Source organism: Cyprinodon tularosa, unplaced genomic scaffold (genome assembly GCF_016077235.1).
Source record: "Cyprinodon tularosa strain WSP-4 unplaced genomic scaffold, ASM1607723v1 ctg1432, whole genome shotgun sequence".
Taxonomy (NCBI): Eukaryota; Metazoa; Chordata; class Actinopteri; order Cyprinodontiformes; family Cyprinodontidae; genus Cyprinodon; species Cyprinodon tularosa.
The window spans coordinates 22427-37506 of NW_024038257.1; the positions used below are offsets into that span (position 1 = coordinate 22427).

The following is a 15080-nucleotide window of genomic DNA, read 5'->3' on the forward strand; positions in this document are numbered from 1 at the left end:
AAATAAACCGAGGAGTCACCAAAAATTCGGCCACCGAATGTGGATTTATGGTTTTCAGCCGGTAGACATTTAAAACAAAAAACAACACGGCTGAAACTTGTGATGGTGCAACAAAAAGCACACCCAGAAATAATGAATAAATAAATATAAATGTATGTATACACAAAATGGGACAATACATAAAAATGCGCAAATAAATGGAGAATTAAGAGAAGCAAAAAAAAAAAAGAATTTGCCTTTTTTCAGTACCAAATCATATTTACTTAATTATTCACTTACTTATGCATTTATATGTGTTCATTTATACGGTTATATGTGTATTAATTTATTCATATGTGAAATTATTTATTTTCATGTCCATGTATATGATCACATGCATATATATTTATTAATGTGTATTTAGCTATTTTCATATTCATTTTTTTTGTCATTTCTCATCTCTCATAGAAAATAACCAAATTCTCCTTTTCAATACAAAAAGGTAAAACTAAAGCCCAACTTACTGATGTCTGCAAGTTATTTGCCCTAAGAACTCCTTGTGTGCAATGCAATAACTATCATAAATGTTTTTTGACTTAAAGGAATAGTACACCCAAAACATGATTAGCCTTCATTTTCTACTCACCCCCATGCTGAACAACACCCTGGAGTACTTTTTTGATATCTCAAATGCATCTGGAGATCTGGGAGGCTTCTTGCTGTCTGCTGACATTCCAATAATGGAGGTCTATGGCGCCCGAGACAGAAAGGTCCATAAAAGTCCACAAAAACGTGTCAATATTCCTCCATACTGCTCGTCCAATGTATTCCAAGTGTCCTGAGTGGGTAGCATCCAGAATTTACTCGAAACAAAGTCATTTAGAATGTTTTTTAGAGCATAAACAGTAGTGTATAGGATTTTCTGAAAGCACGCACATGCGCGATCACGAGGCTACGGAAGCCGGCAGACCAAACCAGATGAAAGTGCGCATTCAGCGTCTGCTCTGCCAATAATGCAAGCGTAGAAGAACAAATGTGCCGTTTACCTGTGCAAAGAAAGTAACAACGAAAGAAAAATGTCTGAGGACTTCAGTGTTGAGGAAGAGCATGAGTTCTTTGCCGAGCTGAATGCGCTGGTTTGGTCTGCCGGCTTCCGTAGCGTCGGGATCGCGCAGGTGCGCGCTTTCAGGAAATCCTATACACTACTGTTTATGCTCTAAAACATTCTAAATGACTTCGTTTCGAGTAAATTCTGGATGCTACCCACTCAGGACACTTGGAATACATTGGAAGAGCAGTATGGAGGAATATTGAAACGTTTTTTGTGGACTTTTATGGACCTTTCTGCCTCGGGCGCTGGGCACCTCCATTATTTGAATGTCAGCAGACAGCAAGAAGCCCCCCAGATCTCCAGATGCATTTGAGATATCAAAAAAGTACTCCAGGGTGTTGTTCAGCATGGGGGTGAGTAGAAAATGAAGGCTAATCATGTTTTGGGTGTACTATTCCTTTAAGTTTTCATTAAAAAAGGATTTCTTTTTTGTTTTTTGAAATCAATAGACATCTATAGACATTACAACTATAGAAATACAAACATAGACATTTAGGAAAAATACCTGTGATGGCTGACTTGCAGCTCTCCAAGCAGCTGATTCTTGAACCACTGGTCAAAGTCCACATTGTCAAACAGTTCATATGCTGCCAACCCCACAGCATTGTAAACTAAAAAAAAAAAAAAACAAGAGAAAACTGCATCAGCCTGTGGCAGCAGATAGAGTAGTAGATGCTGGAAAAATAAATAAATAAATGAATTGGAAGGGAACAGCATTGTATCAAATGGGCTTCCATCTTGGTTGTCTTTATTAGCTGATGCAAAAGCAAAGGATTATGGGTATGCACCAGACATGTTACATGGATAACTCAAACAGATGCCTCCATATGTTCAAGCACACTACCCTTCTATTTATAGCCTGTAAAAGGATATAAAATGTCAAAATGCAAGTGCAAAGCAAAGCATTACACCAATGTAGCATTAAGTGTTTCTGTCAATACAATAATTTCACTATAAAATTTGATCTATTTAAACAAAATTGGTAAAATGTTCGAAGGCGGATTCTCACATTTGCCTTTATTTTGAAATGTAGGTATTTGTTTTTCCTCACCTCTTTTTGTTACTGGGATAGGAACTAAAACTTTGATAAGAGTATAAAATACTTTAAAGCTGGCATTGGTCCCACCTGTCACGCAGCATCTGTGCTGCTAGTTAGAACTCGCTGCTAATTAAGCCGAAGCTCCCTGAACCTTCAGCTACTGGGACCCGTCTCCCTGATCGCTGAGTGTAGGCAGACCAACACCTCGGGGAAGAGTCCTGGTGGTTCCAAACCTCCAAATTTAACAATGAGGGAAGACATTGCACTCAGTGGGACCTTTAAAGGAGCAGATATGTCTCTGGATCTTTTCCGTGATTTGTGCCTCAAGACAATCACAGTTATGTCTATAAACGATTCCTTTGATTTCATGCTTGGTGTTTACACTCTGACGTGGATCATAAATTGTAGATAATTTAAAAGACTGGTCCTAATCATCTCCAATCAGCTGAATTTGTGCTGTGGAAACTCTTCAAGGATCATCAGTGGGGAAAAGTATGTACGTCAGCTTCATTTTGAGCTTCATTGTGAAGCCTGTCAATACCTACAAAACAAAACTTCTTGGTTTTCCATTTATGATTAAACTGAAGCAATGTTCAAGAATGGCTCTGGACAAAAGCATTCAGACAAATTTGTCTGGGTGTATATCCCAGACAACAAAAACCTAGAAAGATTTTTTTTCCTAATTCAACTGATAACCAAACATGTTTTTATCTTCTGCTGTAAAGCCGATTTCTAGAATTGTTGTACTTTTTTATATTATCTAGCATGGCATGTGATACTTGTGTATTCCATCTAATCTTCCTTGTATCACTGCTAAATTTCCCCACTATCTGACAAATATATTTTAATTCATTCTATATCAGAATAAGTATAAAATACTAATATATTGTTTAGTCACAAACATCTGTTCTCTAACCAATTACCATAAAACTATTGCAGCATTTTCAAAGTTTTAACCTACAGATTGAAAAGATTATTGGAATCAAAAAATTTTAATTTTAGCTGGATTCCATTTTTTTATTTGTTGAAGTATAGATGATCAACCTTTTTTTTTTTTTTCAGCTATATCTCACATTGCGTCTTGTTTTAATTTTTCCTTGCCCAGTTTAATATGCCCTAGGGATACAGTAAAGTTAATTCTTGGACAATATTAGTTGGACATTATTTGATTTTATTTGATTCCCTTGCAAGAGCTGTATTAAAACATTTGCATTTATAGTGGTTCCAAAAAAGCATCTCAGGAGGCTAATGGTTTACTCCACTACACTGGCTCAGCTCTGATGAACAGTATTACAGGCGGTGAAAGGTAACACTGTCCATGCAGCCTGTAAAAATTACAAATTAAGGAGGTGATAAAAGTTCTCGGTGAATCGCTAAAATCAAAAATTTTAATTCTTTATATTTTTCAACATATAATAGAAAAGAGCAGACCTCTTGGACTACACCTCCTGCAGAGAGTAACACAGGTTTATAAAAAACAGATGAGGTTGCTTCTTGATTGAAGAAAAAAAGATACTTTATAGAGAACGGCAAAAAGTGAAGGAAGCTGTAGGAAAAACTTTTCAGCATCATTTTTACACCCTTTTATTATTCTTGCAACACAAAGTTAGAATTATTCATGAAACTAGCTTACCTCCTTTTAATAACTAGCAGAAGATACAATCTGAAAACCAAACAAAGCAGTTACCCTCCTTTATTATTGGTTAATAATTAATCTCCTGGAAACAAATGCTTAATGAAAATAGCCTCTTGGCTAATTCTGATGCATTTGCAGCAATGCTAATTAATGTACACTGTCCCTGTCAAATAAATAAATAAATAATATAAAGTAAATGAAAAAGAGAGACCTATTCACACCACTTAACGATTTGTCACATAAAGCTACCAGCTTTGATGTATTAAGTTGGGATAAAATGCAATGGACCAACACAAAGTAGAGCAGAGTTGTGCTGTCAAAAGGAAAAATAGTGTATTCGACTTAAACATTTCTTTGTTCAAATTAAAATATGAGATGTGTGGCTTTTCCTCATATATAACCACTTGCACTTTAATGGCTATAAAACAATGATGCTGCAATGAGTAAACAGACTTTATATTCCTTCTGATCAAACAAAGCTGATTTGTGACTGCCTCGGAGGTTTATTAGGGAACATCAGTTTAAAAAAAAAAAAAAGCAGCTTAGAAACCAGAGTACTTTGATGTATAGTGAGGCTATAAACCTGTAATCAGGTTTAAAGACATGTCTCCTTATTATTTAATCTAGTTCAGCTAATCCTAAATGCTCCTTGGTTCTCCCTGATGTTCTTTTACATAATAATCCTTGTTAAAAACAAATAAATTCACCATTATCCTCACTGGGTTCACACACAGCTCTCAATCCACCTCTACGGTACCACAGCTTTATCATCCCACAGGGTGTTTACATTTTTATCTACACTGTCAGGGCACCTCTGCAGTCTCTAAGAAGTATCTAGGTGACTGAGTCGCTTTAGGGCGCACCATCATCTGTGTGTGTGTGAAATAAATCTTAATGAGAGGCCATGCTCCTCTGCCAGAGAGGCATGCTTCCCAAAATGAGCTGGAGATATAACAAAAAGTGAAGAAAAGATGCAATAAGGTAATACAGTAAGTAAGTCCATAGTGAAAAATTTGGGATTCAGTGCCCGTAAAAATATGCAATTATATTTGTTTACAAAAACAAATGTATAATAATTTATCACATTGAAGATAGTAATTATATTTTTAAAAGATGTGGATTAAATGTTATCAGTTTTTAAAGAACAGGATCAGGGAACTTTCGACCAACCTGCATCCTTCATTAGCAACTGAAAAGGATCCTCCACATTGGTCGGACCTGCAGGGAAACAACAAACGCTGATGAAAAAAATTGCAGGGTTTTTTTTTTTTGCAACTTTTATTTTTACTCTACAATATCCAAACCAGTTTTATTTTTACTTTGCAAGTTCAGTTTTACATTAAAAAAAAAGTGTAGATATTTGCAGAATGAAGCATCAAAACAATAGCCTTCAGTATGTTCAATAGAAACAATAAAGAAATTTAAAGTTCAGCATAGAGCTTACATAACAGTGAAAACTCCCTGCCCCCTCATAAGATCTCCAAACAAGTGCCATCAATCTCCATAACACCGAAAAAGTTCAAGTTGCCCACAAAGAGTCAATATCTTGTGTGGCTACCATTATTTTTCAACACTATCTTAATTTATTTCTGCTTTTCCACAACTACATTTTATTGAGGGGTATGACTTTAATGCAAACATTACATGATTTTCTATTTACATTATCTGGTAGAACATCATTGAGACTCATCAGAAAATAATCCATGCAGTCTGCATATTGTTTATACTTACCAATGCTTTATTAAGCTGTACAGGTCTAAACATATGTCTGTTTTGCATGTAATTTATGCTAACATTAACTAGAGTTACCGTATTTTCACGACTATAAGGCGCACTTATATGAAGGACCAACTCTGCCATATTTAAAAATAAATACAGAAATAAATAAATGCTCAATAAATGTATAAGCATACAATTAATTGCCAACAAAAAAGTGAGACATAAATGTATATAACTCTTAATTAGCTTCTTTATTTATTTGCCTTTGTAATATTTACCTTATTTATTTTTCTGTCCTTTATAATCTTCAACTTTATTTTTTAATTACTTATATTTTTAAGTATTTATTTATGTGCATGTTATAATATTTTTGTCTGTTTTATTCTTCCTTTGTATTTTTTTACCTTAGTTATTTCTTCGCCGCTGTTTATTTCTCTCTGCCCTTTTTACATTTCTCTATGCCCTTTTTACATTTCTCTATGCCCTTTTTACATTTCTCTATGCCCTTTTTACATTTCTCTATGCATTTCTGTCTCATTATGCAAATGAGGAGGGGGTGTGTCCTAGAGAGTCAACTTCTGCTCATTGGTTGGCTTGGCGGTCCATCTTCTTAACTCACAGAGCTCAGAGTACTAAGTTAAATGTTCTCTTTTCTGTTGCTGTTGTTCAATAAAAGTGCGTTTTAAGATCATTTGAGGCGAGAACCTTATACTTTTAAGCATCACTATATGGCCCATTCACAGATTTAATGCGTAATTTAAAAGAAAATGTGACGAACTTGAGAGGACCGTGGCAACCAGCAAAGCTCCGAAGCTGACGGCAGCCAGGTCTAACCACAGCCCATCTGCAGCGGCCCTCTCTCGGCATAACCGTGTGTGAAGCGTGTTGGTAAGCATTTTACTACATCGGTCGAATCTACAGGAGGAGAGTCTGATGTCGAGTCTGAAGTCATTAGAACTTGAGTAGGGACTTTGCCAAACTTTGCCAAATACAACAAAAAATCGCCATCATAGCCTGGCTATAGACCTGGCTGCCGTCAGCTTCGGAGCTCCGCTGGTTGCCACGGTCCTCTCAAGTTCGTCAAATTTTCTTTTAAATTACGCATTAAATCTGTGAATGGGTATAAGTATAAGGTTCTCGCCTCAAATGATCTTAAAACATACTTTTATTGAACAACAGCAACAGAAAAGAGAACATTTAACTCTGAGTACTATGAGCTCTGTGAGTTAAGGAGATGGACCGCCAAGCCAACCAATGAGCAGAAGTTGACTCTCTAGGACACACCCCCTCCTCATTTGCATAATGAGGCATAAATGCATAGAGAAATGTAAAAAGGGCAGAGAGAAATGTAAAAAGGGCAGAGAGAAATAAACAGCGGCGAAGAAATAACTAAGGTAAAAAAATACAAAGGAAGAATAAAACAGACAAAAATATTATAACATGCACATAAATAAATACTTAAAAATATAAGTAATTAAAAAATAAAGTTGAAGATTATAAAGGACAGAAAAATAAATAAGGTAAATATTACAAAGGCAAATAAATAAAGAAGCTAATTAAGAGTTATATACATTTATGTCTCACTTTTTTGTTGGCAATTAATTGTATGCTTATACATTTAATGAGCATTTATTTATTTCTGTATTTATTTTTAAATATGGCAGAGTTGGTCCTTCATACACTTAAACGTCTTTTTTTTCCCTCAAAATGTGCGGTGCGCCCTTTGGTGCGGTGCGCCCTATGTGTGTTGTATCTGCGACTTTTGAGACCACCCCATTGAGGAGATGATGAAAGAGTGGCTGAATGTAAGGAGAAAAGGTGTTTTTTTTTCCACTCATCACCATCGCTGTTAATATGTAACTCCATGCGTGCCCATCTCACAGCTGATGTGAAAAACATGGGGAAACAAATTAACCCTGTGCTCGCTGTTCAACCGCTCCACACTGGACCCAGCAGGTGCAGCAGAAGCAGCGAGTTTACATGCAAAGTCAATGGTTGACGCGCGTATAGGCGCAGCAAAAGGTCCCGCAGCACGTTTTGAGCTGCAGGAGCGTTTAAGCATCTGACGCACCGCCAACGCGCTGCTGCTGCTCGAGATGGAAAAATTGAAGTTTTGCTGCTGGACGCGCCGCATCAATCAATCAGAGAAGCTGATCTGGGAGCTGACAGCGAGACAGACACAGCGCTCTGATGACATATGATATTAACGCAAATGAAAAAGGCTGGATGGATGAGAAGATGATGAAAGGCAGGTGTATGTGAGGAGACCAGGTGCTTTTTTCCACGCATCACCATCGCTGCGTGCCCATCTCACAGCCGATGTGAAAAAAAGGTGAATCAATGAACGCTGTGCTCGCCGTTATCCCGGGGGGTCTGACAAAGGAACTTCAACCGCTCGACATCGGTGTGAAGCGGCCGTTCAAAGTAAGGCTGCGAGCGGCGTGGGAGCGATGGATGACAGACGGAGACCACAGTTTCAGGATAAGTGGAAGGCAGCGCCGGGCAAGTTACGCCATAGTTTGCGGATGGATTGTAGATGCTTGGACTAACGTGTCTGCTGGCTCTATTGTTCAAGCTTTCGCAAAAGCCGGCATTATTTCTGAGGAGCCGCGCTGCACGGAAAGTGACTCTGACAGCGAAGAAGGGGAAATTGGCATGTCTGATTTAGCGCAGCTGTTTAATTCAGAAACAGTGGATGATGACTTTGATGGGTTTGATTAATACTTTGTAATAAATACATGAATAAAGCACAATCATACTCAGTTTTGCTCCCGCTCTATTTTTCTACCTGAAAACTTAATTCAACAGCAGCCTCACACGGTGGCTGGCAGGTGTTTTTCATCTAAATAATTTAAACTGCAGGCACCAGGATACCGGCAATAAAAGCGAACATATTCCGTCGGCAGGTTTCAGGATTTTAAGTTAATTTAGGAGTAATCACAGCGCTGTGTCATCTGCGATGTGTCTGTCTCACGGCCAGCTCGCAAGTTTGATTAATACTTTGTAATAAATACATGAATAAAGCACAGTCATACTCAGTTTTGGGCCCGCTGTATTTTTAAATACGCAGTAGAGGTATTTAAAGGTAGTAGAGGACATGTACCTGTATATAAAAAATGCGCCCTATAGTCCGGTGCGCCTTATGTGTGTGTTAAATACAGAAATGGGACACATAACTGAGACTGCGCCTTTTAGTACGGTGCGCCTTATGGTCGTGAAAATACGGTAAATGTAATAAAGGGGGGGGGGGTGAATCTCTGATGGATGGCTGTCTATTAACACACACTTGCACAGAGATAATCACTTAGTCAGAACTTGCCAACAGCTGGAGCTGAAACCACTAAAATATGCAGCAGAGACAAACAGACACACATTACTAAAAGTTAGAGCCTTCCAATCAGAATATAAGATGGAGGTAAACGGCTACAAAATGTGTTTCTGTGACGTCGAATGCATAGACTGGCAATGGCAGTCCCAAGATTTCTAAAACAAAAGATTTAGCTTGCAATACAAGTTAGCAGAAAAAGATGAATAAGATAAGTTGATTAAACTTTGCACTGACCCTGTAGATTTTGAACCATATCCAGGAGAACTGGTGTCAGGGTCTGACTGTAGTTGTGGAAGATGTCCAGGAACAACACCTCTGTGCAAGGCTAATGAAAGAAAAAGAAGCAGAAACAGGAGAAGTTAATAAGCTGTCATTATACCTTGATTCAACAACACACCCTGTGAACCCATATCCCAGTAACCATGTTTCTATTAAAAGCATAAATTCAACATTATGGTCAGAAATGGAGTCATTGATTTTCCTGACAAAGATCCCTCAAACTTCACTCTGAATTATTTTGCTATCATATCTATGCTAAAATTAGGGCTGGATGATCTGGGCAACACTTCTAGGTTCATTTTTTCCCCACAGGAAGGAGAAAACCCATAAAGATATTTTGCTTCAGTCCACACATTGCCATTTCTTTTCATTTACAGGTTTGTTTGAAACATATGGATATATAATATGGACACTCTAGCCTCCTTAAAACAGAACAACAAACACACTTTTCTATGCAGTATTTTGCCTGAAAAAACAGCATATTATAAACAATATTAATAAAAATAATGTATGTGTAAAATTTACTAAATATATTATAAATAACAAATAAGTGCTAAAAACGCTTTATAAGAGTTGATAAGAGTAGCACCATCAGAAATCCAGAAGTAAGCTGTGGTCGTGTTGCCCGACTTCCCGACTCAGATTTCCAGCTTTTTGGATTGTTTCATTTGAAATTATCAACTCAGAGGAAAAATCTGATTTTTAAATTGAAATGACCCATATATATGCACCATAGAAAACCCAAACCAGATGTTAGCACAACAGATGAAACAATGATACAAGCGATGGCTGATATTGCTTTGGATTGCAAAATTATACATGTTTAGAAGTGCTTTATAAAGGAGTGAAATTCATTACTTCCACCAAGGAGGTTTATGTTTTTATGTTTTTGATTTGTCTGTTTCCAAAATAACAAAAAATGTTATGAACAGATTTCAGTTAAATTGTTAAGAGGTGCGCCTCAGGCCAAGGAAGAAGCCATTAAATATTGCAGATGATCTGGATCATAATCTGGATATAGGATTGTTTTAAAAGATTCTCTAACATTGTGAGATGCAGATATTTTCGTGGAACAAGCAGTTCTTCACTATACCAGAGGGGGGCAGCAGTGACTATCGACAGCCTCAGCATCGGACTCAAAATGTCCAGAGGTATTTTACTGAACGTTGTTACTTTGTTAGCAGGATCAATTGAAATCTTATGAGAGGATTTTATGGAAAGACATTTTACCAGAGATGTGCTTCATGTCATTTTCATTTGGTAACGATCTAGATCAAGTGTCAGTTTTAGCTATAGGAGTAAGTCACAATTCCAGGCAACATTTGCTGCTTTGCAGAGGTCTGCGCTCTCAGAGTGCATTTAAATTAATGTAACATTATGTGTACGATATGCATAAGTACAAGCTGGATGTATCTGTGTAATGTAAATTCAACTTACCCTTAGACTGTACTTCCAAGAGTCACCACCAGTTTCCTCAACAGCTATTAAAATGATTTTTTAAAAAATGCAATCATTAGAACTTTACATCCACATTTTATGCCCGTTTCACAACAGCAACTGTGTTTATGCTGACTGATAACTAAAAATAATGTGTTTCTACATTTGCATAGTTCCATCTTACGGTTCTAGAAGTTCAAATCCATTATTTCATATAAGATGTTTTCCTATAAAAATCAAAAGGAGGATTTTTGAAGTGCCAAGGAATGACCCTATAAAAAGCCAGATCAACTGGTTAGTTCCACTAACCTGTTAAGAGTTTCAATTCAGTTTCAATTCAGTTTATTTATATAGCGTCAATTCACAAAACATATCATCTCAAGGCACTTCACAGTTCACCAGATCATAGTCAAATTGATTAAAAGTTTTCTATCAAAGGAAAACCAGTTGATTGCATCGACTCATTGACTCGGATGCAATCCCTCACACTAAGCATGCTTGTAGCGACAGTGGAGAGGAAAAACTCCCTTTTAACAGGAAGAAACCTCCAGCAGAACCAGGCTTCCAGCACTCATGACTCACTTCTTTAGATTTCACAAATCTATTGTTTTGAGCATAAATTAATAACATATTTTAAACAATTTCAGACGATACAAACATAGACAACTCTGAAACATTCAAAAACTAAGCAATTCCCCCCAGTTTCAAATGTGCTCAGATTTATTAGACTCAAATTGTTTTCATGAGCTTAGGAAACCTACCAAAGCTCTCAGGGTCCTCCTCCCACATGGCCAGTTCTTCTTCTGTGAGGAGGAAGTAGTGTGAAACAAGCCGGCGCCCAATTTCCGTCAGTGTGGGGTGAGTGAAGAAGGCTGTCTTGATCTTATGAGCCTCTAGACTTTCAGGTTTACTCTCTAAAGAACAGGGAAAGGAAAACACAGTTGAAAAACATAGGAACAAAACACAGTCCATATGTCATATAAAGATAAACCAGCAGTTTTCCTTTTAATTTTTTTTACCTTTAAGCCATTCTTATTTTTAAATTACTTCACCAGGTTAGCTTGGTGTATGTTTATTGAATTTAACTTTTTAACTTTTATCGTATCCATTTAATAAATATTAAATACTATATATATTGTTTTTATCATGTAGTTAAACATATTATATACAGCCATGGACATGGCATTTTACTTTTATAGACCCTGTTTCAGGGATTCCTGCACGATTTTAGTTTCAAATTGTTTGTCAGCAGAATGTGATGTGTACCCTAAAATGAAGACATCAAAGTGTTGCTTTACCATAATAGTCTCTCTAATTTAGGTCTTACCTGCAAAAAAAAAAAAAAAAAAAAAACTATGGGACCAATGCGCTTAACACAAAATGCTAAAGCAAAGAAGAATTGCAGGATTAAGTTTTAGAGAGATTGGCATCTAATGTGTAAAAAACGGACATCTAATGTCTGTTTTTTACACATTAGACAACTAGCTGCCAGAAGCTTCTGGGAATTCAGCTTGAAAAAACATAAGTCTGTGTCACAACTGTAATTAAAAGCAAACAGGCAGGGATACAAAAACCCTTCCAAAAGTGTGAAAACATGAATGTCTCTCACTCACTTTCAAGTTGATACCAAAATGTCAATATTTTTGGAAAGCTGTGAAAAGACTCTGGTGTATCTTTAGCTTCACTCTCAACAAGGATCATCAGGTATCTTATAAAATACGACGTGCAGCATCATAAAAATTCACCGTAAAATAATGGAAAAACAAACAACTAGGTTATAACCAGGAATGGCATAAAATGAACCTAATTGGAGAAATCTCCGATATGAAGAGGATCAAAGAAAGAGTTTGAGGAAAAATATAAAGCTTTATTTTGCAGACAAATATCACAATTAGTTTCCTTATGTGTGTTTCACAAATTGATTAGAAAAACATTTCTGACGTTAGTGATAAAGGGAATAGGCCACATTAAAAAAGGTGTATGAAGTCCATGTATATTTATAGTCCTCTGCAGATATCTGCGAATCTCTGCTTCAAGCGAGGGGAAGTTTATTCATACAGCACATTTTAGTAGCAAGGCAATTCAAAGTACTATTACCATGTATAATTAAAAAACTAAAATTATTAATTGTAATAATATGATGAAAATTAATTCTATCACTATACCCAGATTTGGATTGGTGGTTTCCACATGTATTGAAATAAGCTGTGTGTTAAACTTTTAAATGTTCTTACTTTGGTCCAAAACGTATTACTTCAGTTTTGTTTAGATTTGGCAGAAGGAAATGTTGGCATATCCATGCATTGATTTCTTCTATGCATTTACCCAGTGGTTAAATTGGTTCAAACTCATCAGGTGACTTCGTAATGTACAGCCGTTTGTCGTCTGCATAGCTATCGTAATATATAGTATTGTTTATTAAGAACTAAGTTAGGGGGAGCATGTGTGTAGTTGCCTATTGACACACATGGGTCCCTGTCCTTTATGTAGGATTTAAACCAGTCAAGTGCTTTACCAGAAAAACAGACCCAGTTTTCCAGGCAAAGAATTATCACCAGCTTCCAATACTGCACTAAGGTCCAATAAAACCAGCACCAGGTTCTTCCCGTCAGCATTTATAGTTTTTGTAGTTTATTGGGTTACACTGGGAAAATTTGTCAAGATCAGCTCTACCTGGGGACAACTCTGGTGCTGGACTTAATATGGATGTTCAAACTGCCCTTCAGACAGTTTACAACTCACCATCAATGTTCTTGGCAGGTTTGTATGTGTCATTCTTTACGATCAGCTTGATGAGGTTCATGCACTGAACAATGAAGCGTTCGAAGGTCACTCCCTCTCCAGCAGGTGTGAAAACATAGGTGACAGCAAACTCCAGGGAGCGCTGGATTAGGGGAATGAACGCACATGGATGGTACTCCAGGAAATCCAACAACTATATAACAACAAGGGGAGAAAAGTACAGAAATGACAAAAGACTACAGTTAGAAACTACAAGCAGAAAGCTGTTCCTTTTTATAGTTATACATCCAATTTCCATTTACTTACAACTTTAGTGTACAGAATAATTGTCTTTTCCAGTTTTTCTCTGCATGGGCTCTCTGAACCGACCTGCCGACCTGAAACCAAAAAATACAAATGATATATTTCATTTTCTTTCATAAGCATTAAATGAGCTCAATTCTCAAATGCCAGACATAATTTTTGATGCATGCTTCTGAGCAACCAAACTGAATACACAGCTAGGACTTATAGTGAAAAACTGATGTACTATGAATACAAAGGAAATAAGCTCTTCTAGCATAACTTTTTTATGGTACAAAAATACATAAAATTAAGTTAATTTGGTTAATTAATTTTTGATTAGTTAGAAGTTTAAAAAAACTAAGAAATAGTTTAGACCTATGATTTGATAAAGCAAATATTCTTGAATGTTTGAGTGTATTTGTCATGTAGTACTTAAAGAAAATGTTTCTATGGTCACAGATGATTTGCTTTAAATCACCTTAGAAAATTCTGAGCAATTTCTTGCTTTCAACTCCTACGTATCAACAACCTTGGGAACATCCATAACGCATTTTCATCAACAAGCAGGAACAACTGGATCCCTGCTGTTTTTCCTCACAATACGAGCAAACAGTAAAAAAAAAAAAAAAAAAAAAAAAAAAAACAATAGACATACTGCAAAGGGTATAAAAGTGATGCTTTACTTCTTCTGCTTATTTCAGGGTAAAAAGAGGCTTTCAAAGAGATATTTTAAATGGAAGTGTATATGGAGGCAAATTTTATTTCTGAAGCTAATTATGTTTTTTTTATTCAGGATCCTAAGAGAACTGCTGTCCCTATTTGCTCTGTTGCATCTAATTGCAGAACAATTTAGAAGAAAATGAAGAAACAGCAGCCTACATTTGCAAATGAGAAGACAGCCGAATATGTTAAATATTCTTACATGGGTATCAAGTCCTAGTTGACTTATTGATGAATTCATTCTGAGTTGATCAACATTCTTATTAGTCAACCAATTTGCCTGTTAATCTCATAAAGGCCGTTTCTCAATTCACAAGAACGCGAGTATGGACTTGTGTCATAGCCAAGTATGTTCTTGAGAAGAACACAGAGAAGTGTGGACTCAGGGAGAACGGGAGCAGGCAGCATAAATATGGGTCAATTGGAACAGAAGCGTACTCGTGACATCACCACATGCTTGGCTCGTCTGGAGCTGCATTTATCCTTCTGTTATTAATAGTCCCAAGATAATAATAAACTTTTGTTTTTTTTTCATTTTGTGGGGGAAAAATAATAATGAAAACAGTCAGATGCACCCAAATAAAATGCACATTTTGACAAAATGAAACAAAAAAAATCTGCATCAACAGTAGCGGTACTTCACACACCGTTATGAGAGAGGGCTGCTGCAGACGTAAACAGTATAATGTTTTCGCCTCAAATTATTCTAAAACGTACTCTTAAAGAACAAAGAAGAAAGAAAAGAGATCTTTTAGCTAAATACTCTGAGCTCTGTGACCACTCCATTGGAAGCTGCTGTTTCGGT

At 36.6% G+C, this 15080-nt stretch overlaps 1 protein-coding gene across 1 annotated transcript in view; it reads right to left on the reverse strand.

The window, feature by feature from the left end:
• Positions 1-15080, reverse strand: part of LOC119779182 (importin-11-like) — a 41963-nt gene that overhangs the window by 12693 nt on the left and 14190 nt on the right. Inside the window, exons 4-10 of the mRNA XM_038278741.1 lie at positions 13577-13647; positions 13271-13463; positions 11290-11442; positions 10529-10572; positions 9047-9137; positions 4936-4983; positions 1596-1701 (exon numbers count right to left, since the gene is read on the reverse strand). Coding sequence (XP_038134669.1) covers positions 1596-1701; positions 4936-4983; positions 9047-9137; positions 10529-10572; positions 11290-11442; positions 13271-13463; positions 13577-13647 — 706 coding nt within the window. The remainder of the gene's footprint in view (positions 1-1595; positions 1702-4935; positions 4984-9046; positions 9138-10528; positions 10573-11289; positions 11443-13270; positions 13464-13576; positions 13648-15080) is intronic.